Source organism: Lutra lutra, chromosome 2 (genome assembly GCF_902655055.1).
Source record: "Lutra lutra chromosome 2, mLutLut1.2, whole genome shotgun sequence".
NCBI classification, from domain to species: domain Eukaryota; kingdom Metazoa; phylum Chordata; class Mammalia; order Carnivora; family Mustelidae; genus Lutra; species Lutra lutra.
Window position 1 is genome coordinate 182353435 of NC_062279.1, and position 27569 is coordinate 182381003.

The following is a 27569-nucleotide window of genomic DNA, read 5'->3' on the forward strand; positions in this document are numbered from 1 at the left end:
TAAAGAAAGTCATCAAATAACAGAGAGAAGATTAGAAAAAAGGAACAGAAAAGGAACTACAAAAACAGCCAGCAAACAATTAACAAAATGGCAATAAGTATGTACCTATCAAGAATTACTTTAAATGTAAACGAACTAAATTCTCCAATCAAAAGACCACTGTGACAGGGGCACCTGGGTGGCTCAGTGGATTAAAGCCTCTGCCTTCGGCTCGGGTCGTGGTCCCAGGGTCCTGAGATCAAGCCCCACGTCGGGCTCTCTCCTCGGTGGCGAGCCTGCCTCCCCCCTCTCACTCTGCCTGCCTCTCTGCCTACCTGTGATCTCTCTCTGTCGAATAAATAAATAAAATCTTAAAAAAAAAAAAAGACCACAGTGACTATATGAATTAAAAAAACAAGTCCTGGGGCACCTGGGTGGCTCAGTCGTTAAGCGTCTGCCTTCGGCTCAGGTCATGATCCCGGGGTTCTGGGATCGAGCCCCGCATCGGGCTCCCGGCTTGGTGGGAAGCCTGCTTCTCCCTCTCTCACTCCCCCTGCTTGTGTTCCCTCTCTCGCTGTGTCTCTCTGTCAAATAAATAAATATTAAAAAAAAAAAAATTTAGGGAGAAGTTAAATATTAAAAAAAAAAAAACAAGTCCTTTCTATATGGTGCTTATAAGAGACTCACATTTGGCTTTTTTTCTTTTTTTTTTTTTTTTTTCCAATTTATTGCATGAAGTTACACTAGTCCAAGTTAAAAGCAGATCCCAAATGGTTACGTTATACAAGCTGTGAGGTTTTTAAATTTGTGACAAGAGACAGAAGGGAAATTCTACTCATTTCAAGGAAATCCTCATTTAAGCTTCAGCGAGCCAAAACCACTTAAAACTATGAACCTTCAGTTGGTCATCCTCAGCCAGTTCAATCTCTCTGGATTGGCGTATGTTCTTACACTGGTCACCCTGTAGCTAAATTACTTCTCCATATTCTGGATGCTCAACTACGTACCATTACAAGCAGATCTCTTCTTGAATGCTTTCATAGTTTCTTTTTATCATGATCATCAGCCATCCCTTGGATAGTAGTAAGGGTCTTCCTGCTGTTTCTCTGTTGAATTCTTATATGGATAAAATCTTCAGTGCCAGCAGGAAGCAGATTATCACCCTTACTTGCATCATCAAAGGGGTCGAAATAAGGGACGTTCCAGATAGCAGACACAAGATAAGATTCCTTTTCCTGGGTGGAAATGGCCTGTGGAAGGTGGTGGCAGGAGATGGCAGGCATGGGAGGAGCATCAGGAAGCAAGTAGGCTTGAGGAGAAGGCCACTGAGTTCTTGGAAGTGGCTCAGTGACTGGAGCCAAGGGACTGACTCACTTTAGATGTAAATACACAGGGGTAGTTGGATGGCTCAGTCCTTAGGCATCCACCTTTGGCTCTGGTCATGATCCCAGGGTCCTGGGATCGAACCTCACACTGGACTCCCTGCTTGGCTGGGGGCCTGCTTCTCCTTCTCCCACTCCCCCTGCCTATGTTCCCTCTCTCACTGTGTCTCTCTCTGTCAAATAAATAAAATCTTAAAAAAAAAAAAAGACACAGACTGAAAATGAAGGGATAGAAAAAGATTCACAAATTGAAAACCAAAAGAATGTTAGGATAGCCATACTTACTTCAGAAAAAATAGACTTTAAAACAAAGACTATAATAAGAATCAAAGAAGGGCATTTGGTGATGATAAAGGGGCCATTCCAACAAGAGGCTATAACATTTATAAATACTCATGTACCCAACATAGGAGCACCTAAATAAACAAAGCAAATATTAACAGACTTAAAGTAGAAATATACAGAAATACAGTAATAGTAGGGGTCTTTAATACCCCCACTTGCATCAATGGATAGAACATCCAGACGGAAAATCAATAAGCAAATATCAGCCTTAAATGACACGTTAGACCAGATGGACTTTTTTTTTTTTTTTAGTTTGTCAGAGAGAAAGAGAGACAGTGTGCCCAAGCAGGGGGAGCAGCAGGCTCCAGGGATCCTGACACAGGACTTGACCCCAGAACCCTGGGATCATGACCTGAGCTGAAGGCAGACACTTAACTAACTAAGCCACCCAGGCATCTTGTGTTAACAGATATTTACAGAACATTCCATCCAAAAGCACCAGAATACACATTCTTCTCAATGTGCACACAGAACTTTCTCAACATTGCTATTTGGGGTGTTGAAAAACTTTGGGAACTAGAGAGTGGTGATTACAGCCCAACATGATGAACGCACTTACTGTCACTGAATTGTACAGTTTAAAATGGTTACCATGGGGGCGCCTGGGTGGCTCAGTGGGTTAAGCCGCTGCCTTCGGCTCAGGTCATGATTTCAGGGTGCTGGGATCGAGTCCCACATCGGGCTCTCTGCTCAGCAGGGAGCCTGCTTCCCTCTCTCTCTCTGCCTGCCTCTCTGTCTACTTGTGATCTCTGTCTGTCAAATAAATAAATAAAATCTTTAAAAAAAATTAAAAAAATAAAAAAGAAAAAAATAAAATAAAATGGTTACCATGGTAAATTTCATCTGTATTTTACTACCAAAAAAAAAAAAAAAAAAAAAAAAAGCATTAGGAGAATTAAAAGACATGCCACAAAGCGCAAACAAGTATTTGCAAAACATATACAAACAACGAGTTTGATTCAGAATGTATATGTTATAGCTTTTAAAAATAAATAAGAAAGGGTAGAAAACCTAATTGAAAAAAGGAGAAAACATATCCAAAAGGACACTTCAACAGAGAGTAAATGCCAGTGGACCCTTATAATATGCAGACTTGTTCATCCTCTATAGTAATCAGAGAAATGCAGGTTGAAAAAACAGTGAAACACCACTGTCCGTACACCAGACCATGGCTGCTCAGAGGCAGGGGTGAGGCTCAGGGCTTAGAACAGGGAAGCTTCAAAGTCTGACCAGAAAGTAGGGAGGGGAGGGTCTCCTCTTCCCCATAGCCAACAACCCCTGCCAATATATGTGGACATTTCATAACTATTTTCAGATCTGAGAATCATATGTGGTCATGAAAAACATTCTGGTGAATTATTCATATAAATCTAATTTCCTCATTTTAAGGTAGAAACTGGGGCAGTGGCTGGATTAACGACCTTCCCGAGGTTAAACTAGCTAGCAGAGCCAAAACTCGACCTTTAACCTTCTCCCTGCCATTTCATGTTCCTCTGTGCCCCTGTGTCTTGATGTGAAAGGGCCAAATTTTGTCACTGACCACTTATAACCCTCTAACCCTCTAAAATCTTCCTCTCTCATTAAAAAAAAAAAATCCAAGTCTTTTCCGTGGCCCACAAAGCCATCCATGTGGGATCTTGCCCAGGTCTTTGGCCTCCTCCCCCACCACACCCTCCTCACCCTTCCCCCCAACCCATGTCCATTTCAGCCCCTCAGCCCCTCTACTGTTCCTGGATAAGGAAGCACCGGATGTCCCTCTCGAGATCTTGCATTCCTGGCTTCCCCCCAACCCCAGGGTTTCCAGAGGGCCTGCCTCACTCTTCTTAAGATCTCCATCCCCCCACAACATCACCTACCAAAGAACACAAAAACAAGCAGACAAACCAAAGAAACAAACAAACAAGAATGCAAGGCCCCACTCCTCCCATCCTGTTTTGCTTTTCTTCAGGTGGGAGATATGTATTGGCTTATCTGTACACTGTCTATCTTTCTCCTCTAAAATGTAAGTCTGTGAGAACAGGACACTTGCTTTCTATACTTTCTGGTGTCCTTAGATCCCAGAACAGTATCTGCCACAAATAGGAATTTAAAATATTTTTGTTAAGTTTATTGATTCAAGTAAAAAGTTGGGTTTTCCTTTTTTGTCTTTTTTTTGGGGGGGGGCTGGCTAGAAAGCTAGAGTAGAGGGGTCTAGGGAACTTCCAGTCAAATGGCCTGGGTTTGAACCTCATTATTCCGCCAATTGGTAGTGATTATGAATTACAAATCTAGATTTCTCTGCTTTTAAATTTTCTATTTCAGTCGATTCAGAAAGTTCACGGTGACTGATTATGTACGTTCTCCTACCATCCCCCATGAACACTTCCCTCCAGCATGCACAGTTTAGAACGTGCTCAGCAAAGAGATATTTAACCCCACCCTTCCGTATATTCCTATTTTGAATTTAAAATGCTTTTATTTTTAACTTTTTAAAAATTGCTTTCTTCTCAGGATTTGGATTAAATTTAATAGAAAAATAACACTTGGTAGTAAAGCTGACCAGAGAAAGTTGGACCACTATGTCATAGTTAGAAATTGCCCAGTATACTGGTCAGTTACACAACAGATTTGTAAAGATCAAGACCTTGATTACATATTAACAGTTCCTAATTAAAACACACACACTATGAAAACCTATTCACCAGAGTAACTCTAACCATAAAACACTCGGGAATTCATTTAACACAAAAAGTATGGTACTTTTATTTTATTTAAAGATTTTATTTATTTATTTGACAGAGAGAGAGCTCACAAGTAGGCAGAGAGGCAGGCAGAGAGAGAGGAGGAAGCAGGCTCCCTGCCCAGCAGAGAGCCCATTGTGGGGTTTGATCCCAGCAGGACAGAGGCTTTAACCCACTGAGCCATTCAGGTGCCCCAGTATGGTACTTTTAAAACCAACTCTGAAAAGTATGAAAAAGAAATAAACAACAGAAGTAGACACCCATCTTTTTGCTCTTGAAAGGAAGACTTTTAAGAACATAAGCCCATTAGAAATGTGCTTGTTTCTTAGGTATTGTGCAGCAGAGATGTCTGTGGGTATCTCACTGGCAGAATTTATAGATATCGTCAGATATTAGAACAAATCAAGTCTTCTGTGCTCTGCAGAAACAGATCCAGGTTTTGAGCGGCCAGAAGCTTATGCACTTTAAGAAGAAGGCTCTCTTTCTTTTAAGTGCAAAATTATAAATACAAAACTGCTAGGGTCCTTCCAGGAACCTGAGAAAGGGCCCTGGAATTAAGTCACTAATGCGTACTTTTCTTTCTCTTCTTAGAAGACCCACCTCTGGTGTCGGAAGACACCAAAGTGAAGGAACAGAAGGAACAGTACATTTCCCACAACCAGTACGCTGCCATGTGCCCCGGTGACAAGCGTCCGGAGGAAAACATTCACAGCAGAGGGTCCCCGATAAGAGTTCTACCAACACAGGCTCTGCGACGCCTGGAATGTGAAACAGCCCTACTCGGAGGCACACATTTCTGCCACTTAACCGCAACCTCAAAATGCAACTGACTGCTGGCAACAGAGATCGATTTAGAGAGCGGATCCCCTGTGATCCTAGGGTATCACAACAATGTGATCTGCTATGCTTATTGCAACAATGTCTAGATCTGGGAAAAGCCAGATGCAGGAGTGAACACCCTGAGACGCATACAAAAAAAGACAAAAGTGTGTGACCATGCGACATAGCTCGTGTGTATAGCCATTAGAGCAAGTGCTGGCGATGATATGGCACTTACTGTATGCCAGGAGCTGTCCTGACCACTCACACACTTGGTGATCCACTCACTCCTCATCAACACCTGTGAGAGCGGTACTTCTTTCTCCCCAGTTAGGAAATGGGGAAAATGAGGCATAGAGGTTAGGTAACTTGTCCACAGTCATGCAGCTAGAAATGTAACAAATTTAGGATTTGAACTCAGGTCATCTGGCTCCAGGGTCCATAGTCTTAGTCTCCTACTCTCTAACACACAGAAATTCTGTTAATTTGGAAATGGGCTGTAGAAATGACTGCAGCTTCCTATAATCGAGAGGGAACAGAAAATTGCTGATTAACGATTCCAGAACCTCAGGAAATACACGATTTCATCCAGTGGATGTTGGTTTTGTTTCCTGACACCTATTTCAGTCACAAACTCTATCCTTAGAAAGTGATTCAATGTGACATCTGAAAATAAAGGAATGACCCTGTTTTTTTTAAAAAATCTGAATTTTTACTTACTGGATCTTTAACATAAAGCTACTCATCTTTTCCTAAGAAAATTCAAATCTCTACCATTTATTTTGATGATGTACTATAATCAATCCTAGTCAGGGCTGAATTAACCTAAAAATCTGTTTACTCTTGTAAAAAATGTTTAAAAACAGACTTAATAATACATTTTAGAAGATTTATAGGGGGTCCTTTTCAGCTGTGACACTCGTCTGGCCTATTGGGATTGTAAGTTCACGTTGAATTGAGTTTCTTGTGAGTTTTTTCTGGGAAGAATGATTTCAAGTATTTCTAAAAAGAACTATTTAACCAAACCCACTTAAAAATTCTTAAGAGTTACTATCTAAGTATAACCTTTTTCAACCTCTTTTTTTTTTTTTAAGATTTTATTTACTTATTTGACAGACAGAGATCACAAGTAGGCAGAGAGGCAGGCAGAGAGAGAGGAAGGGAAGCAGGCTCCCTGTGGAGCAGAGAGCCCGATGTGGGCTTGATCCCAGGACACTGGGATCATGACCCAAGCCGAAGGCTGAAGCTTTAACCCACTGAGCCACCCAGGTGCCCCTCAAACTCTTTCATATAACCACTTCCAGAAATATTTTCTTCTCTGAGGTCTCTCTTCCACAAAAGGAATTTACTTGCATGGGTAGGGCTCCCACCACCTCCCAGGGCGGCCAGTGAGGAAGAAAGAAACACAAACCAACAATGTGAAAAGAACTCCCTCTTCAAGGTCTTCTACATAAAGCCAAAGCAGGGAAGGAGGAAGGAAACTATGCATACAGGTGGTCAGTGGAGTTATGTTTAAGGAAGTCCCCCTTTGTGGTCAGTAGCACAGTGCGGTTTAACAGATAGCAGCATGTCAGCCAGAAAGATAAGACATCTTGGTTCACCTACTCAAATGGGATGTTAATTCAGAGAAGGCAGCCTGACTTTGTCCCCCCATTTCTTCACTTGTAAAATAAATGGTGGATAAATGTGTTAGTTACCAACAGATACACTTTATGGAGATGCTAAAGATAACAACGTTGCAAGCAGGCCTGCAAAACCCTGGTACTTTTGTGAAATCTAAATGAAGTAAAATTGAAGAACAGAAGGAAACCCTGAAATCCTGTATGTGCAACTACCCCACTGACACATGGAAACCCAAGGGCAACTGAAGTTCAAGGGTCATAGGTGAGGAGGGCATACAACAGTGGAGCATGGAGGATGGGAACTCCCGCTCCACAGCAGGGCAGATGCACCGTAAGAAAGTCTGTCATCACGAACCCACAGAAGTAGAACTAGAGCTTAATGAGACTGTGAGCCACACAAAACCAGAATCAGGCATCTTTTAATTCCTCCATCTCTAGCATTACTATACATACTCAGGAAGTCTTTGTTGTACAATTAATGAATGAACTAAAACAGGTGATGTGAGGCCCACATGACAAATAAAAGTGTATGGACTTATGGCCCCTCTTCTGCCAGGAAATATACAAATAACATATTAAATATATTTAACAAATCTATACTTCTTCATGATTTATAAATTCTATAACTTATATAATTCTATATATAATTTATAAATATACTTGTATATATGATTTACATAGTCCTCTAAAATGAGAGAAATTCAGGTTATAATCTCACGAGCAGGGAATTATATCCACCCATGTACCTTTTGTCATGGCAAGAAAAATTAAGGAACAGCTATACTTATGTGGTTATATGGAATAAAGATAGAATGGGAAGAAGTTTTCTCATACAGCTAGGATAATCAGGGGGAATTCCCTTCCCACAATCAATTAAAAATTACTAGAGATTTCATTGAAGTCTCTTACTTACTCATTGAATTTTATTTAGCAAACAACTGCATTTGGTGCAATTTTTCACTTTAGGTGTTTAGTAATGCAGAGTCATGCAAGGATTATAGACAATTGTCTATGACTAAAAATTAAAAAGGTAAATGAGGGGCACCTGGGTGGCTCAGTGGGTTAAAGCCTCTGCCTTCTGCTCCGGTCATGATCCCAGGGTCCTGGGATCGAGCCCCTCATCGGGCTCCCTGCTCTGTAGGGAGTCTGCTTCCTCCTCTCTCTCTGCCTGCCTCTCTGTCTTTTTGTGATCTCTGTCAAATAAATAAATAAAATATTAAAAAAAAAAAGGTAAATGAGCTTTAGTAATATAGACTATAACAGTGTTTTTAATTATCTGAAGTTGGAACCAGCAAATTTTAATATTTTACCTCGGAAGTACAATGTAGTCCCAAAACCTAAAGGCCCATAATGGCATAAGTTTTCCTAATAGAATCAATTGCCTAATAACGCAGGTGTTTCTAATTTCCCTTTTGCAGATAATTCTCCACGTGCGCCTGAACAGCATCAACCAATGGCTGAGACCTAGCATGTCCTAAACCATGCAACGTGCAGTTTCACTTTCTCAAATTGCTGTATGATTTCTTCTGACAGTTCAGGGTCTAGTTGTTTCAAATGTCCACATTTTAGTTTGCGGGAGAGGGTAACACTAATAAATACCAAATAAGGACACAGTTTTTTTCTAAACTTAAATAATACATCTCCTTTAAAAAAAAAAAAAGAAAGAAAGAAAAGAAAAAGAAACAAAATAAGAATTATCACAATGTCTCTAAAGATCTTTTTGCTTCACTAAAAGACTAACCAACCACCACCATTGTAATTATTGCCAACGAAAGCTTTTTTGAGAAGCTGGAAGGTGGAAGGCATTGTGTGATACATTTCAGTTACGAGGCAACAAACTTTGCCTTCAAAGAGATAACTACATAGTTTGTGAGGGGAAAAAAAAACACTATAATAATAAAAATACAATTAAATTTAACAGTATTTTTAAAAGAGCAAGACAATTATAACTGATATGCGGGGGGAGGGGAGGACTAGAGATAAAGGAAGGAAACTATTACGTGCAACAAGAAGCAAAGCTGCAAAGGCAGAGAGGATATCAGTATTTTTTTTTTTTAAGATTTTATTTATTCATTTGACAGAGAGAGATCACAAGCAGGCAGAGAGTCAGGCAGAGAGAGAGGAGGAAGCAGGCTCCCTGCTGAGCAGAAAGCCCGATGCAGGGCTCGATCCCAAGACCCTGAGATCACGACCCGAGCCGAAGGCAGCGGCTTAACCCACTGAGCCACCCAGGCGCCCCAAGGATATCAGTATTTTTAAGCAAAGGTGCCCGAACAGTGACTAGATGGTGTCTATTCTGTGAATAACCATATTGTACCAGGTGTGTAAGTGCTCTTTCCTACTCCGGCAACCCAAACACATCCTTCCCAGAACTGAGACAGGATAATCAGAGACTAACTCAGAAACATTCAGATCTGAGTTTTCGTCCAGTTTTAGCCATCAGCTTACTGGGTGAACTTGAGCAGATCGTCTCCTACCTTCAATTCCCACAAGTGAAAAACTTGGGGGGAAGGTCATTCTTTATAATACCTTCAAGCTCTAAAATTGTATGATTCTAAATAAAATAAAATGAAATCATATCATTTTCTTCATTATTAACAAATTAATTATCACCTTGTATGGCCAAATGCCAGTTACAGAAATCTATGAAAGTCTAGAACAGAAGAGTTCCACAAACATACGAAATTCCCTTATACCTCCAGGGCCTTTGCACATGCTGCTTCCACTGCATGGAATGGGCACCCCCTGCCCAACCTTGCTCATACTCCAATCCTTGGCCAAGTGGAGGCCTCCAACCCTTCCCCAACCTCTTCCACGCCCCTAAAATCTATGGAATCTATACTTGTGCCACCAAATCTTCCTCCACACATATAATTTGGTCTCTTTAACTGTCCCTCAAGATAAGTGCTATCATAACTATCTTCTCCAACACTTACTAGAAACTACTAATTACAGAAGTAGCTTCAAAGACTTCTAAGAATCCCCAACCCAGCAGTTCATGATGAAACAAGAGAAAAATAAAACTCACAAAAACTTACAAAAATCATAATGTCAAACATAGTTCTTTTTTTTTCAAAAACTGCAAGAAGTTTCCACACATTTCCAGTTAAGAGAAGTTTCTTTCAAGACAGACGGGGGGGGTGGGGGTGTGGAATAAAAGTAAGGAGAGGGGGGCCTGGGTGGCTCAGTGGGTTAAAGCCTCTGCCTTCGGCTCAGGTCATGATCTCAGGGTCCTGGGATCGAACCCCACATCGGGCTCTCTGCTCAGCATGGAGCCTGCTTCCTCCTCTCTCACTCTAGGCAGAGTGCCTCTCTGCCTACTTGTGATCTCTGTCTGTCAAATGAATAAATAAAATCTTTAAAAAAAAAAAAAAGTAAGGAGAAACACTATGTTTATTTCAAGTGATGCCATTTCCAAACATTCTGGGAACTGGTCTTTTCCTAACTGCCTTCAGTGCCTATGGCACAGTTTTTGAATATATTCAGTGGAAAAAGTGCTAAATAAATCTTTGAGGGAAATTTGACTTTTTTATATCACTAAAAATTGCTGACAGCTAAGTCTTCTTTTTTTAAGATTTATTTCTTTAATTTAAAGAGAGAGAGAGTGGGCATGGCCAGGGAGGGGCAGAGGGAGAGGGACAGAGAGATGCTGAACAGAGCCAGTGTGGGACTCAATCCCATGAACATAGCCTGAGCAGAAACCAAGAGTCAGACACTTAACCTACTGCACCACCCCGCTGAGAGCTAAGTCTTACAAATAAAATAAACTAGGTAATGCCATTTCTGACCAAAAACTACTGATGTTCCTTGGACTCTTTGTCTCATCCTAATACAGATAAACAATGAATAAAACACAGTTAGTTTAGATCTTGCAAACCAGGAGCGTTTTGCAAGATCTAAACTGTTTTTATCATTTCTACTTTTAAGTAGCCCGAGGACCAAACCTTTGATTAAACTCCCTCTTCATTTACTAGTAATTACTGATACTGTACTGTTCTTCAAAATGTGCTTTAGGTGCCTAACAACTGTTTTAACACAGAAGAATAAAAACTTAAAACGGAAGGTGGGAGGAGGCTATGGAAACAGGAATAAGTGATTTTTACTCATCCTAGCAGACCAGGCTAAAATAATTTCTTTGGCAAAAGGGGGCTCTTCAGCTCCTGATCATAACCATGAGAATGAGAGAAGGAGAATAGTCTTAATGGTTTTTAAATCTGATTTCATACTTGTGGACATTCACACACAATCACTGAGTATTCATAGGATAGTTGGCATTCTATAGTATGCAACAAAAAACAGCATCTCTTCTCTATGTTCCTCCTCCTTACACCATGGACATTTAAAAACTTTATTTCTTAATTATCATATGATCTCCCTGATATGAGGAAGTTGAGAGGCAACATGGGGGGTTTGGGGGGTAGAAAAGGAATAAATGAAACAAGATGGGATCGGGAGGGAGACAAACCATAAGAGACTCTTAATCTCACAAAACAAACTGAGGGTTGCCAGGGGGAGGGGGATAGGGAGAGGGTGATGGGGTTATGGACATTGGGGAAGGTATGTGCTATGGTGAGTGCTGTGAAGTGTAAACCTGGCAATTCACAGACCTGTACCCCTGGGGCTAATAATACATTTTATGTTAATAAATAAGAAAAGAGAAAAAAAAAAAACCTTTATGTCTTGACCAACCAAATGTAATGCATAACCCACAATTAGATCCCAGACTTGGCAAGGGGAGGAAGTTGAGAAATAACTACGAAAGTCATCAGTGGCATGATGAATGAAATTTGACCACAGACTCTGGATTCGATAACAATGGTGTATCAATGTTAACTATCCTGACTTTGATCATCATACTGTGGTTATAAAGAATGGCCTTGTTCCTAGACAATACACAAAGACTTTTTTAGTGGTAAAAGGGCCAATGTCTACATCCTTCTCTCAAATGGTTCAGTAAACATCAGGCAAGTGAAGAGAAAGACAGAGACAAAGAGGATGGCAGTGCAAATAGGGCAACAATGAGGAAATTTGTGAATCTGATTAAAAGTTGCTTGAGAGTTCCTTGTACTCTATCATATGATCTCCCTGATATGAGGAAGTGGAGATGCAACGTGGGGGGTTAGGGAGGTAGGAGAAGAATAAATGAAACAAGATGGGATCGGGAGGGAGATAAACCATAAGTGACTCTTAATCTCACAAAACAAACTGAGGGTTGCTGGGGGGAGGGGGGGCCGAGAGAGGGGGGGTGGGATTATGGACATTGGGGAGGGTATGTGCTATGGTGAGTGCTGTGAAGTGTGTAAACCTGGCGATTCACAGACCTGTATCCCTGGGGATAAAAATGCATTATATGTTTATAAAAAAATAAAAAATTAAAAAAATAAAGATGAGAGTTCCTTGTACTATTCCTCTAACTTTTCTGTAAGTTGAAACAACAGCAAAATAAAAAGTTAACCAGAAAATTTTAGGAATCATATTTTAGCCCCTCTTCTGTCTTAAATAGGTTTCTACTTCCTAGAGAAAAAAAAAAAGTGAGTATGATTATATGAAAATAGATTAATTTGCCAAATTAAGGGCAGTGAATCAGATCCTAAGATTTCAGACCTGCCTCTTGGCCTTTAATGTGACTAATGATGAGGAAACTCAGATCTAGGACAGTAGGTGAGAAAACAGATATGAATGAGAAGTGAGAGAAGAGACACAGGAAAGGAAACTGAGGCACAAGACAAGGAGCTGATACAACCTACCCTCAGAAACAAGGAAACTCAACTGCCAATAAGAGAATGAATTTTCAGGGACGCCTGGGTGGCTCAGTTGGTTAAGCAGCTGCCTTCGGCTCAGGTCATGATCCCGGCGTCCTGGGATCGAGTCCCGCATCGGGCTCCTTGCTCATCGGGGAGCCTGCTTCTCCCTCTGCCTCTGCCTTCCATTCTGTCTGCCTGTGCTTGCTCTCTCTCCCTCTCTCTCTCTGATGGATAAATAAATAAAATCTTTTAAAAAAAAAAAAAAAAAAAGAGAGAATGAGTTTTCAGGGTGCCTGGATGGCTCGGTGGGTTAAGCCTCTGCCTTCGGCTCAGGTCATGATCTCAGGGTCGTGGGATCGATCCCCACATCAGGCTCCCTGCTTGGTGGGAAGCCTGCTTCTCTTTCTCCCACTCCCCCTGCTTGTGTTCCCTCTCTCACTGTCTCTCTCTCTGTCAAATAAATAAATAAAATATAAATAAATCAATAAAATCTTAAAAAAAGAAAAAATTAGTATTTGCTAGGCACTCAACACATTTTTGATGAATAAAATAGATAGTGGGATGGACAGATGAATCCTCACAGGCTGTAAGAAGACCATATCACTCCAAGTAGACGGAACAACATTAAGAAAGGCACAACATGAAAGACACAGCAGGAGCAGGAGGAAGGAAATAGGGAAGACAAGGAAAAATGGCATCACGTACCTTGCGCTGCAAGCTAAGGAGTTTTCACTTGATCCTAGAGAAGATACAAAACTACAAGTTTGAAATATCCCCATGATAGCTGCATAAATAAAATATTAAGGTCCAAGAGTAGAATCAAACAGGGCAGTAATCCATCAAGAGAATGGAGTTGGGAACCGCAATAAGGTTGTAACTAAAGGAAGGAGAAGTCAGAGCATTAGGTAAAAGACTGGATGTGTGCTGGGTTGAAATGGAAATGAGGAAGGAGGAGTTAAGAGTGTAGAGAGATGGGACGCCTGGATGGCTCAGTGGGTTAAAGCCTCTGCCTTCGGCTCAGGTCATGATCTCAGGGTCCTGGGATCCAGCCCTGCATCTGTCTCTCTGCTCAGCAGGGAGCCTGCTTCCCCCTCTCTCTCTCTCTGCCTGACTCTCCCTACTTGTGATCTCTGTCTGTCAAACAAATAACTAAAATCTTTAAAAAAATCATAACTTAAAGTAGTAAATAAAAATATTCTCAAGGTGCCTGGGTAGTTGAGTTGGCTAAGCATCTGACTCTTCATTTCAGCTCAGCTCATCATGTCAGTGTCATAAGATCAAGACCCACATCGGGCTCTGTGCTCGGTGTGGAGTCAACTTGATATTCTCTCTCTCCCTCTTCCTCCACCTCCTACCTCACTTACTCTAAACAAATAAATAAATAAAATCTTTTTAAAAAATTCTCAAAAGCTTTAAAATAAAGCTCTATCTGTGTTACAGAGAAATCTAATAGACTTTTTCCTAATATTCCCCAGAGTATCGAGGTTGTTTCAAAGATAAGCTTTAGGGTGCCTGGGTGGCTCAGTGGGTTAAACCTCTGCCTTCAGCTCAGGTCATGATCTCAGGGATCCTCCTGGGATCGAGCCCTGCATCGGGCTCTCTGCTCAGCAGGGAGTCTGCTTCCCCCTCTCTCTCTGCCTGCTTGTGATCTCCCTCTGTCTGTCAAATAAATAAATTAAATCTTTAAAAAAAAAAAAAAGGATAAGCTTTAAAGAAATAGCCCCGAAATTCACTAGTGCATAACCTTGTACAAGTTCTTAAACTTTCTAAGCCTTGCATCACTCATTTTTTAAGTGGGGGCACTAATAAGATGTTTGTTTTGAAGAATAAAGGAAATAATGTGTGTAAAGTACTTAGCCAAGTGCCTGGCCTGTATGTGATACTCAATAATTTGTGTCACTGTTACTCCTAAAGCACAGACAATGGTCCTAAGAGACCGCTACCTGAGAAAGTCCTGCTTACCAGGCTGACCCCTGACTGGCATCTAGGAACTTGGGCTTTGAGAGGCTCCTACTCTTCCCAGCACTGATAAAAAGAGCTCATTGTGCCCAAGCTATTTGTACAAAAAATATGGTTTACGCTGAACCCCTAGTTTCCTTCTGGAGTCTGGAAATTTGGTACATGATCGAGAGAGCGTGCCTATGTGAGCAGCTCCAACAAAACCCTTGGGTGCCAAGTCTCTAATGCACTTCCCCAGTAGACAACATTTCATAATTGTCACAATCGAATGCTAGAAGAATTGTGTTCACCCTTGGAAGACTCCACTGAGAAAAGGCTCTTGCAAGCTTGTGGCCTGGTTTCCTATAGATTTGCCCCACGTGCCTCTTCCCTTTGCTAATTTAGCTCGGACTCCTTCCATAGTCACAAATCATAGCCATGAAGACAACCATATGCCAAGCACTGTGAGTTCTCCTAGTGAATTACCAAACCTGGGGACAGTCTTGGGGATGCCTGACAAAACCAGTCTCCCTACTCCTCATCTTTATAAACTATTTCCAGACTGGAGCAGTGTTATAGACAACAAATGAACCAAATTAGTAGTACCAAAGTCCAATTATAAAAAGCTCCTGGAGCTCCTGGATGGCTCTGTCAGTTAAGCATCTGCCTTGGGCTTAGGTCATGATCCCTGGGTCCTGGCCCAGGATCCCAGCAGCCTGCTTCAATCTCTCTCTCTCTCTGTCAAATAAATAAATAAAATCTTTTCAAAAAATAAATTAAAATAAATAATATATAGTTCCTGATTTCTTAGCTAATAGTAACTATAGATTTACATACTACTTGAATTTATTTATTCCAAATCTCACCATCTAGAAATCTCTCCATTCCTTGTTTTCTTACCATTATTTAATAAATCTTTTTCCTGATTAAGCTCCAGCCCTGCTCTTCCCTGAATTCCATCTCAATTCCACATGGAGGTTTCTCTCACATGCCCAGGGGGTCCAACTCATGTGTCATTTGTTCTCGGACCTGAGAATAAGATCACTTACGAACCCCTCTCCCCTCATCTCCCCAACCTCTCCACCCCCAAACGCCACCCTCACCAGGTCCTGTTTCTATTTGTTATTCTGACTGAGATCAAACAACATCAATTCCTGGAAGGGCTCTTCTCAGTTCATTAGAATATGCAGAAATAATCGCTAATTGAGGGCAGTAAGAGCAAGGAGGACAAACCAAAGAATAGCCCACAGCAGAAATTGAAACACATCTTTGCCAATATCACACTTGGAAGAAACAGCTTGAGTGAATTCCTCATCTAAAACAGAATTCCTTAGCATACTTGGAAAAGCACAATAAACTATATTTAATAGAGAGAAACGCTTGTTGCCATCCTGTTGAAGAGCTGGGGTTCAGAGAACCAGAGGAGGATGCATGTCTGAATCACATTATGATTAACTGAGAGTTTTAATAAGGCATTAATGGCACTTAATTGCCATGAAGAAACTAGGGATCACAGTGCCTAGATCAGTGAATAGCCTACCCACAGTTTTTCTTTTAAAAACAGAACTATGGGGCGCCTGGGTGGCTCAGTGGGTTAAGCCGCTGCCTTCGGCTCAGGTCATGATCTCAGAGTCCTGGGATCTAGCCCCCCCGCATCGGGCTCTCTGCTCAGCAGGGAGCCTGCTTCCTCCTCTCTCTGCCTGCTTATGATCTCTCTGTCAAATAAGTAAATAAAATCTTTAAAAAAAAAAAAAAAACAGAACTATGAACAACTAAAATAAATATCTCTAGGGCTATTTATCCCAACCCCTGAGTCCCATGGTTTTTCTAATCCACCTCTAGCTTTACATTTTTTAAAAAATATTATATTTCGGGGTGCCTGGGTGGCTCAGTGGGTTAAAGCCTCTGCCTTCGGCTCACGTCATGATCCTGGGGTCCTGGGATCGAGCCCCGCATCGGGCTCTCTGCTCCACGGGGAGCCTGCTTCCTCCTCTCTCTCTCTGCATGCCTCTCTGCCTACTTGTGATCTCTGTCAAATAAATAAATAAAATCTTTAAAAAAAATTATATTTCAAATACCTATTGATTCTTAAAAGTTACCCACCTCACAGCAATTTTGGATCACAGCTTCTAGGGCTGGGGAGATGGAAACCAGAATAACTGAAACAGGGAAGAAACACGACAGTGGGGTGCTACCAGGCTTACCTAGAAGCCAGGCAGAGAGCTGTCAGGCAGGAACTCAGCCCAGTATGGTCAGACTTTTGCTTTTACAAAAATTCAGATTCTTATTTTAAAATTCCTAACTTTCTACCATGGACAACGATTTATTTTTAACTGTGAGAGGCAAACAAATCTGCAACCGTATTTCAAGCTGAAAGTCATAAATATGTTAGCGAACATCTTTCCCTAAGAAAAAGAATCCAGGGGGGATCATGGCAGGAGTAGGGGGGAAAGCAGGATGAGGCTCACTGGGCTGATCAGCAGCCAGAAGGGAGGTGGACCCTGACACTAAGTGTTGCTAAGTTTCAGAAGCTGGGTATTTTTCTGTCTTTATGGTTTTTTTTATTATTATTGTTGTTGTTTTTGTTTTGTTTTGTTGTGGCTTTTTTTTTTTGGCTTTTCATTTATTTTATTTGTTCAGTGTTCCAAGATTCATTGTTTATGCACCATACCAGTGCTCCATGCAATATGCACCTTCCTTAATACCCACCACCAGGCTCACCCCACCCCCAAAACCCTGTTTGTTTCCAGGGTCCACAGTCTCTCAGGGTTTATCTCCCCCTCTGATTTCCCTTCTCCTCTCCATCTCCCAATGTCCTCTGTGTTATTCCTTATGCTCCACAAATAAGTGAAACCATATGATACTTGACTCTCTCTGCTTGACTTATTTCACTTAGCATAATCTCCTCCAATTCCGTCCATGGTGATACAAAAGTTGCATATTCATCCTTTCTGGTTCTTATAGTGACTAAGGCTGCTCCCAGGCAAGACAGTGGGCCAGGTTCTAAAATAATGAAGGGTCCCCCTGTTCTCTTTATTCCATTTAATCTAAAACAATTAGGGCAGTTTAAACTTTGTATAGTTACCATCTTCAAAGTGACCTAACAATTGCAACATACTTCAACTGTATCCGTCCATATTTCTAAGCAGATAATATTGATTTCTGAGGCTCTTTTTGGTTAAGAAACTACCATGTTTTACTACTTTCATGGTTATATTTCTATTCTTTTCTGAGACTTACTACATTAAGTTCAATTTATAACAAATAATTACCAAATACCAAAATGTCTTGTTTTCCCTTAAAAATCTATTTTAGATTTTAAAATAGTTCATATTTCTAGTCTTATCTGAAAGCCTTTTGGAACTCTGAATTTTTCAGATTTAATAATTGAAATATAGCACATATGCCATATATATACATATATACATACATATCTATATGTATATATATACATACATATCTATATGTATATATATACATACATATCTATATGTATATATATACATACATACACACACACACACATACTCCCAGCAGGGACCAGGACAACCCCACATAAATAAACATATTGATATTTGTGCACACAAAAATGCCAAAAAAAAAAAAAAAAGGTCACAGTGACTAGAATAAATTAAGACCAAAACCAGATTCATCTTAGGCCAAAGTTTTACAACTCAAAGAGTTTTTCAAATTTGGGGTCTTCAGCATTTCAGCGATTTAGGAAGGAAGATAAAGGACTTTAGTCCTAAATTACATCAGCCTGCAGAATTCCACAAGTCACAACGACAAGCCACAACAGTAATTAACAGAGTTAAGGACAACCAGAAAGAATCAATGATGCCATTCTCTCTGAATTGGGGGAACCAAAACACAGAGAAACCAGTGGGAGTAAGAAAACAAAAACAAAAACAAGACAAACAACTGAAAAGAATAAATCAATTTCTCAGGAAGTCACTCTAGGTAGGGGGAGGAAAAAAAAAAAGAATTAAATAAAACCGAACAATAAGATCACCAAAAATCCCACCGTAACCAACCAGACAACAGCATATGGGCAAAAGGGACAACACTCTCCAGTCATTCCCTGGAATCCAAGAATATTTCTAGTAGGGAGGAGCATGGCTGGACCTGAAGGACGAGATGCTGCATTTTCAAGATATCAGGAGAAAACAAGGTTGGCCAGAGGCAACCCTACACTCACAGGCCTCCTCTAGTGGGAAAACCAGAGACTAAAACAACTGAAAAGTCAGGAGCTGGCTGCCAAGCAACACGCCCTCACTATGCCCCATGCTCACGGAGGAGCTTGTTAGAAGTTACTTCTCCCTGCTCCCATAAAAGGCACTCTGTGGTAGCTGCTTATCACAAGAAACACTGAACAGTTCTGCTTCTGGTCAGCCTCAGTAATGTGCTGGCTCCACCAAATCTCTAACCCCTTTTAAGTAATTTCCACGTAAGGATGAAGAACTATTCATATAAAGCAATGGACACAGACACAGCGTATATGGGCTAAATTTTGACACATAATACAGTCGTTTATGGGAAGGAGACATGTGTGTAATGAATTCCACAAGGACCTAAAACCGATGTGGAAATCTGTTTTCTTGAACAGATTAATTCAATAGGCTGATATAAAATGCACACCCATATATACTACACCATAATCAAGAGACTTGCAAAGAATTTCTCACACTATTCTAAGCTTTATCATTCAGATCCAAATGATAACAAATTATTACCTTAACTTCATTTGCCTGAAATTTATTCCATAAGACTGGGAGTAGAGGGCAGAAGGGGAACAATATTATTAAATATTATCAACATAGAAAGCAGCAAAGTAAATTTTTATTGTCTCCTACCTCTGGTCGACCTTCATAGTAGGTTAACATGGACTTTGTTAGCACAAAAAGTCTCTCTTTATAGTTTAAGGGTGATGTCTTCTTTTTCTGTTGTGATCTTTTAATAAGAATCTCTTCTAGAATAGTGTTAAAATTCATCTCGGTCTTCTGATCACTCTGTCTCCTGCCATTGAAGATCCCAGTATTCTAAAGTGAGGGGGGGGGAAAAACAGCTGAAATAAGATGTGACATCTTAATTTTCCAAAGATGTTTTCAGGCCGAATTACCTGCATCACAGCTGGAGCTAATGAATGTTAGTCTAGCACCTGGACTGAAACTGCCCAGGGCACAGAAGCTCACCCTCTCTTCATCCCCAGGCTCATCCTGTTCCTCCATAACCCAGCATTTCACAAGAAATCTAATCAAGGTTTGCCACGATGATGAGTCACTCCTTTGTACCTCCCCCAGCATCCCATAGGTTTCTGGCACATTCTTCTGCTATCTAATTGCAGGGAAACAAATATCTCAGATGAAAAAGTACCTTCATCACCTCCATGGCTGATTGAAGCTGGTATTTAAATTGCCTCGGGACCGGGGCGCCTGGGTGGCTCAGTGGGTTAAGCCACTGCCTTCGGCTCAGGTCATGATCTCAGGGTCCTGGGATCCAGTCCCGCATCGGGCTCTCTGCTCAGCGGGGAGCCTGCTTCCCTCTCTCTCTCTCTGCCTGCCTCTCTGTCTGCTTGTGATCTCTGTCTGTCGAATGGATAAATAAAATCTTTAAAAAATAAAAAAATAAATTGCCTCGGGACCCTCACACCCGAGATGAATGATCACATGGGCCTGGCGGACTTGTGAACAGAATGAATTACCACAGTGGTGGGTAGGGGTCAGTCTCCAGCTCTGATAAAGATGTAATCTTGATCAAACATCCTAGTTACCACAGCCGTGAGGATGTTCTCCAATGTCTACACCATGCTTCATAGTTCTCTTTCCTAGGGTTCCTTTCTCAACCACAAGAGAAAAGGAAATCCACCTGGTCACAACTAACAGACTCAGGGAAGAACCCATCTGGACAAAGTCATCAGCCCTGTATTTGGATCCCCCACACCTAAACTAAGCCTTCTAAAATTCAACAAAGTTTAACTATCTGAAAACCCAAAACTACTCAGAAAATACATGAAGATTCTTATTTGATAGAAATTGAATGGACAGCAGCCTTTTGTTCCCTGCCCTTCCCACACATGGCAGTCATTGCACATCAAATCATAGGGTAACAGAAGTCACGTAAAAAACATAAGTGGTTGGGGTGCCTGGGTGGCTCAGTGGGTTAGGGTTAAAGCCTCTGCCTTTGACTAAGGTTGTGATCCCGGGGTCCTGGGATCGAGCCCCGTGTCGGGCTCTCTGCTCAGCAGGAAGCCTGCCTCTTTTCCTATCTCTCTCTGCCTGCCTCTCTGCCTACTTGTGATCTCTGTCTGTCAAATAAGTAAATATAATCTTTTTAAAAAAAAAAAAAAAGAATGTAAGTGGTTACCTGAGAGCAGAGCCAGAGCCTTGACACTGAGTTAGCCACTAGGAATTCTACCATTTCCACACCCAACCTTGAAAGTTGGAAGAATCCCTGCGTCTCCCTATTACTGATCTGTCATATCCAGTCAGGACCCCCATTTCTGTAAGATTACTTCACAACAGCTTAACCTCTGTGTGTAAGTTCCTTCATTTACAAAACATGGAGATAAATACCCCCAAGGTTATTTTGAGGTTTAATGAGATGTGGGAAAGAACTTGCTTATTATGAAAACCCTATACAAATGTTTACTATCATTATTTTTTTTTAATTCCACTCCCTTTTTCCTAGTTTAAATCCTTACCATCTGGACCATGCTAGCAGCTCTCCAACTGCTTTTTCTTCCACAGGTTCTTGCCTCATTTTGTTCAAACAACACACTCCTCATTCCCATTGAATCAATCATCAAAAGATACCACCTTGCATTATACCATTTCATTCACCAGAAATCCCGAATGCCTCCTCAAAACTTCCCTGCCACCTGCAGGAAAAAGTCAAAATTCCAATAATAACACCAGGCAATCACAATCTGGCTATAACCTATCAACCAATCTTTGCTTCCAATGCTCTCCAAATAGTCCATACCCAGTCAGAATAGTTGATATGAAAAATCCACTAGCTCAAAACTTACCTCCTTAATGAAGTCTTTCCTGATGACTCCAATTAATTAAATGCCTTCCAATTCATGCACCCATGATCTCTACATCACTCATCATAGAACTTATCATAGTCTTCCACGTTCTATAGCAATTAATATACAGTTTTTAACTTTCACCTAGTTTTAAAGCTTCTAAGGAAAAAAATGTCAACCGTATGTGCACATTAAAATCACCTATGGAGGGGCACCTGGGTGGCAGTCGGTTGCACTTCCTTCCCACTCTAGGATTTGGCTCAGGTCATGATCTCAGGGTCATGAGATCAAGCTCTGCAACCAGCTCCACGCTGAGCAAGGAGTCTGCTTAAGACTCTTTCTCCCTAGGGGCATCTGGGTGGCTCAGCTGGTTAAGCAGCTGACTTTGGCTCAGGTCATGATCCCAGGGTCCTGGGGTGGAGCCCTCCATTGAACTCTCTGCTCAGTGGGGAGCCTGCTTCTCCCTCTCCCTCTGCCTCTGCTCAAGTTCTCTCTTTCTCAAATAAATAAAATCCTTAAAAAAAAAAAAAAAGACTCTCTCTTCCTAATACAAATCAAAACCAGAGTGAGATACCACATCAGTCAGAACGACTAAAATTAACAAATCAGGAAATGACAGATGTTGGCAAGGATGTGGAGAAAGGGGAGCCCTCCTACACTGTTGGTGGGAATACAAGCTGGTGCAGCCGCTCTGGAAAACTGTATGGAGCCCCCCCCCAAAAGTTGAAAATAGAGCTACCCTACAACCCAGCAATCACACTACTGGTTATTTACCCCGAAAATACAAACGTAGTGATCCAAAGGGGCACCTGCACCCAAATGTTTATAGGAGCAATGTCCACAATAGCCAAACTATGGAAAGAACCCAGATGTCCATCAATAGATGAATGGATAAAGAAGATGTGGTATACACACACACACACACACACACACACACACACACACACACACACACACAATGGAATACTATGCAGCCATCAAAAAGATGAAATCCTACCATTTGTAACAACATGGATGGAACTAAAGGGTATTATGCTAAGTGAAATAAGTCAACCAGAGAAAGACAAGTATCATATGATCTCACTCATATTTGGAATTTAAGATGCAAAACAGAGGATTATAGGGGAGGAGAGGAAAAAAATAAAACAAAGCAAAACCAGAGAGGGAGACAAACCATAAGAGACTCTTACTCACAGAAAACAAATTGTGGGTTTCTGGCAGGGGGCGGGGTTCATGGGGCAATCGAATGATGGACATTACAGAGGACATATGATGAAATGAGCCCTGGGTACTATGTAAGACTAATGAATCATTGAACTATAGCTCTGAAACCAACAATGTATTATATGTTAACTAACTGAATTTAAATTAAAAATAAATAAATATTTGGAAGGAAATTAATTAATTAACTAATTAATTAATGGGATAGACTAGAGTCCAAAAATAGACCCATATATATTTGGACAAAAGAGTATATGATTCCATTTCTATAAAGTCTAAAAACAAGCAAAAACTAATCTATGGTTATAGAAATTAGAAAAATGGTTGCCTATGCAGGGATGGGGGGTGGGGTAGAGGCGGACCAGGTGGGAATATGAGGAAATTTTCTATGTCTCAACTGGGGTAGAGATTACATGAATGTGTATAAATGTATTACAACTCCTTGAAGTAGGACAAAAAAAAAAAAACCTCTCCCTTCCCCTCTGCCCGTCTCCTGCTCTTGCATGTGCACCCTCTCCCTCTTAAACAAGAAAATCATTAATTAACTAATTAATTTTAAAAATCAAGGTGGGAGATGTTTTGAAATGTACAGGCCCCACACCCAGATATTTTTATTCAGTTGGTCTGGGGTGGGGTCCAGGGCATCATGATTTAATATGCAGGTAGACTGGAGAACTGCTATCCTAAAGGAAAAGATTGGGCTCTCAACGTAACTCTAGCACTCTTGGTAGTTAGGGCATCCTCTCAATAAGCAGCTGGATGACGGACCCAGTGAAGCCATCAGTTATTCTAAGTTAAGAAGTCAGGGGAAGGGGCGCCTGGGTGGCTCGGTGGGTTAAAGCCTCTGCCTTCGGCTCAGGTCATGATCCCAGGGTCCTGGGATCGGGCCCCACATCGGGCTCTCTGCTCGGCGGGGGGCCTGCTTCCTCCTCTCTCTCTGTCTGCCTCTCTGCCTACTTGTGATCTCTGTCTGTCAAATAAATAAATAAAATCTTTAAAAAAAAAAAAAAAAAAAGAAGTCAGGGGAAAGTTCTTGCTCCAAAGAAAATCTCTAGTTCCTTTTGCATCTCAGTTGGTCCTCCTTATTCTAAATTAAAATTTTAGTACCCCCTCCTTTTTTTTTCCTGAGAAAACAGTTGATGTGTAAATGCCACTTCAGAAATCATCTTTTCATCTTTGTGTAACACATTTTCAATGCAGGGCAAAAGTGACAACTTACAGAATGGATTGTAAGTGAAAAGCAAGCTATGCCCTGGAAAACAGGCCATATGCAGATGTATAGTTCCCAGGCCAGTGAGTAATACCGTAGTTTCCAAATAAAAGGCAGATTTTTGGAAGATGAAATGAGGTGGGGCTCATCTGCAGTTTTAGAAGCAAAAGTCTCAACCTCCAGGGGCAGGAGAAAATACAACATGTTAAATGCATTGAAAAAGAAAATCCCCTTATCTGATTTATAAGTGATATTAAATAGTCTTACAAAGAAGATACCAATTGAGTTGAAATAAGTGTTAGACATCATCTATTTCACTCATTTTACAAATTAAAAAGCTGGGGTTTTGAAAAGCTTAGCAACTTTCCCAAAGTCACCCAAGCCAAGACTAGAAGAAAAGTCTCCTGGTTCCAAGTGAAGGGCTCTCTCCACCGTTCCCCACCATATAATTAAAAGCTCACTGTTATTTTAATAATTCATTGCTTCAATGGAAATCCTGGCCAAAGAAAACTGTTAAGGGACACAAAGATAAAAACAAAGGAATATTCTCTTCATGTAGACTTCCAACTGAAGATAGAGTGTTGTATGTACACAGTTGCATTAGCTCCCTCCTGAAATCCCATTAAATCAGTCCTTTGTTTTTGCTGTTGTCACCATTAAGGAATTAACTCTCATGGAAACAGAAGACAGGACAGGAGATTTCAACAAAATTTGGGAAACTAAAAACAAGTAAACATGTGGTAGTTCCAGCCAGGAGGAAACCTGGAAACAACCCAATGTGTGCCACAAAGCCTCCAAATAACTCAAGAATCAGCAGAACTTGGCATGTCTATAAGTGATGGTGAAGAAGACTTAGAAGAAAAGGATTGTTTGTAGGTCTGTATAAGGTGGGTCCTCCATGCCCTCTCCCATACCATACAGCCAAGTGACTAATCCTCCCCTAAACCTAGGAGGTTTATAATACAGAAGGTCTCTATACTGGGAGAAACTACAAATAGTTGAGGCTAGGGGTACCATACTGCAAAGGGGGGCTGAAGTGAACCCATACAGGCATATATACTCAATGTTGAGATCTCTCAGCTCTCTTTTCCCATCTGACTCCACAATACTAGATAAGGACCAGACTAAAGAGTAAAGACCTACAGATACAGATACAGAGGAGATCCTATGGCCCAGAAATGGCCCAGCCAGATTACCCTATAGGAAAGTCCATAGTCAGCAAGTTCCAACCAGAGCACAAAGCTTCCAATGGACTTTTAGAGCCCAATACATGAATAAGAAAAAGCCAAGAATCATTAAACCCCTAAGAAAAGATTCTAATATGAATTCAAGGTCAAATAACAAATTGGGGGAGGGGGGAGCCACTTGGAGGAAACAAAGACTCTGCAGAGAAAAGGAAATGTTAAAAAAAAAAAAGTAATAAAATCAGAGCTAAGGGAAGATACTGCGTGCATGAAACAAGATCAGGATACAGCCAAAATAAAGAACAGAAACCAACAAAGAGGAGCATTGGTAAAGAAAAAATAAGATAGAAGAAATGAAAAGCTCAACAGAAGAGATAGAATATAAAGTTGAGGAAATCTCCCAGGAAATAAAACATAAAAAGCCAAAAACATTAAAAATCGGAAAGGGAATACAATAAAATTAGAGAACCCATCCAGAAAGTTCAGCGTCTGAAAAAAGAGGACTTCCAGAAGTTGAAAGCAAAGAAAACTGTGAGAAAATAATCAGAGAAGAAATTTAGGAAAATTTCCCCACATGGAAGTTTATCTTCTTATTGAAAATGAACCAAATCAAGGCATAATGCATGAAATTTCAAAATCATAGAGACAGAAGATTCAACAAGCTTATACATAGGTTTCATGGAAAGGCTCACACTTCAGAATGGCAATCATCAAGGCAATATCAGAAGCTGGAAGATAATGGAGAAAAATTCAAAAAATTTTTGATTTCTAATCTAAAACTCTATGTTCAATCAGACTATCAATGCAGTAATAGGAGAAGAAAGACACTTTCTAAACATGCAAGGCTTTAAATTTTTTCTCTCTGGTTTACACTTTCAAAAAGCTACTTGAGAATGCAGTCTACCAAAATAAAAAATAAGCCACAAAAGACATGGAACCCAGGAAACAAGGGTTCCAACACAAAAGAGAGGTAAGGAGCATCTCCTAGAGGATGGTAAAGGGAAATCCTAAAATGACCTTGAGCTGTAGGTCAACACTGGATCAAGTTAGCAGGTTCTTGGAAGAAATTCTTCCAGGATATGAACCTGAAGGCATTGGAAGAAGATTAATAATGAATTAGTAAAACTTAGCCAACTTAAAAAAATAAATCAATGAATTCCAGTGAAAACAAAAAAAAAAAAGTGTGCAGAAAAGGAAAAATAATCACATCATGCTCCAGAGTTCATAATTATGTAAATAAAAATAAAATTCTTATTACCAATATAAATATATTGGGGGTAAGTGAGTGCAGGAAATGTGTGTGTGGGTGGGAGAGTAACTGAGAAAGACTGCTATATCCTCCACGGTACTAGTAGGAAGCTAACAGATCATACCTTAAACAGAAAAAGCAACAAGTGGCAACTAAATTAAGTATGTCACTTAGAGACTGACAGTACAAAAATATTTTATAAATATATAAAAATATTATATAAATAAAACAAATAACTAATAAATAAAATAAATTATAAAACTATATAAAAAATAAAAATAAAAAATATTTATAAAAATACAAAATATTTTATAAAACAATATAAGTGATTGCTTCTTAGAAATATTGGAAGAGAACAGTGTAAAGATATGTGCTCTCTACTCTCGTCCCTTAAAAAACTCCATTGAAACAACAAAACATGAAAACCAAGGGAAATAATCCCATCATGCAATGAACAAAATAATGGTCTTTAACTCCAAACTCCAAACCGTGAAACACATATTTGTGAAATACTCTGAAAACTAGACCAAAATAGAGAAGGTAGTTAAGTAGATTTCCCTAAAAAATAAACATCATTGTCCTAAAAGATCAATGGATTTTTGTTAAGATCAGTGAAATCCAGAGAGATAAGCAGACCATGGAGAATCAGGACATATTGCCCATAGAATTACTATTTATACAGAAAAATACTAAAAGTTATTATAACCACCATTATCAAGCTTTTACTATTTTGCTATGTTAGCACTATTTCAAGCACTAAACACTTTCAATGTATTAAGTAATTCTCTCAACAAACCTTCTCAAGTCAGTACTAGTACTATTTATATTTTACAAGTCACATTGCAAGAATAAGAGCAGGTTTTAAAACAGGCAACCTAACCACAGAGCCTACACTATTAACCACTACACTGCGTGGCCTCTCTCACGGAAGGAAAGGGAGAACCAAAGGAAAAAGCATAATAACAAGTCACTTCCAGCCTCCTAGTTTAGGGAGATTGCTAAAAGCTAATTACTTCAACAGAAATAATTTATGACTTCCAAGGCATGGCTAAGAGCGAGGCACACCAACCTTTCGATACCAAAATCTGAAGGGAGATGTTCTGAGTGAAGGCAGTAATAGGTTTGATAT

General features: G+C 40.3%; 1 protein-coding gene and 1 pseudogene across 2 annotated transcripts in view; both read right to left on the reverse strand.

Annotated features, from left to right (window-relative positions):
• TEC (tec protein tyrosine kinase) overlaps positions 1 to 27569 on the reverse strand; it is a 146812-nt gene that overhangs the window by 74907 nt on the left and 44336 nt on the right. For both annotated transcript variants that reach the window (XM_047719237.1, XM_047719236.1), the window contains exon 2: positions 19403 to 19588. In XM_047719237.1, the coding sequence (XP_047575193.1) occupies positions 19403 to 19540 (138 nt within the window). In that variant the 5' untranslated portion in view covers positions 19541 to 19588. The remainder of the gene's footprint in view (positions 1 to 19402; positions 19589 to 27569) is intronic.
• On the reverse strand, positions 727 to 1370 carry LOC125093704 (eukaryotic translation initiation factor 1-like; annotated as a pseudogene).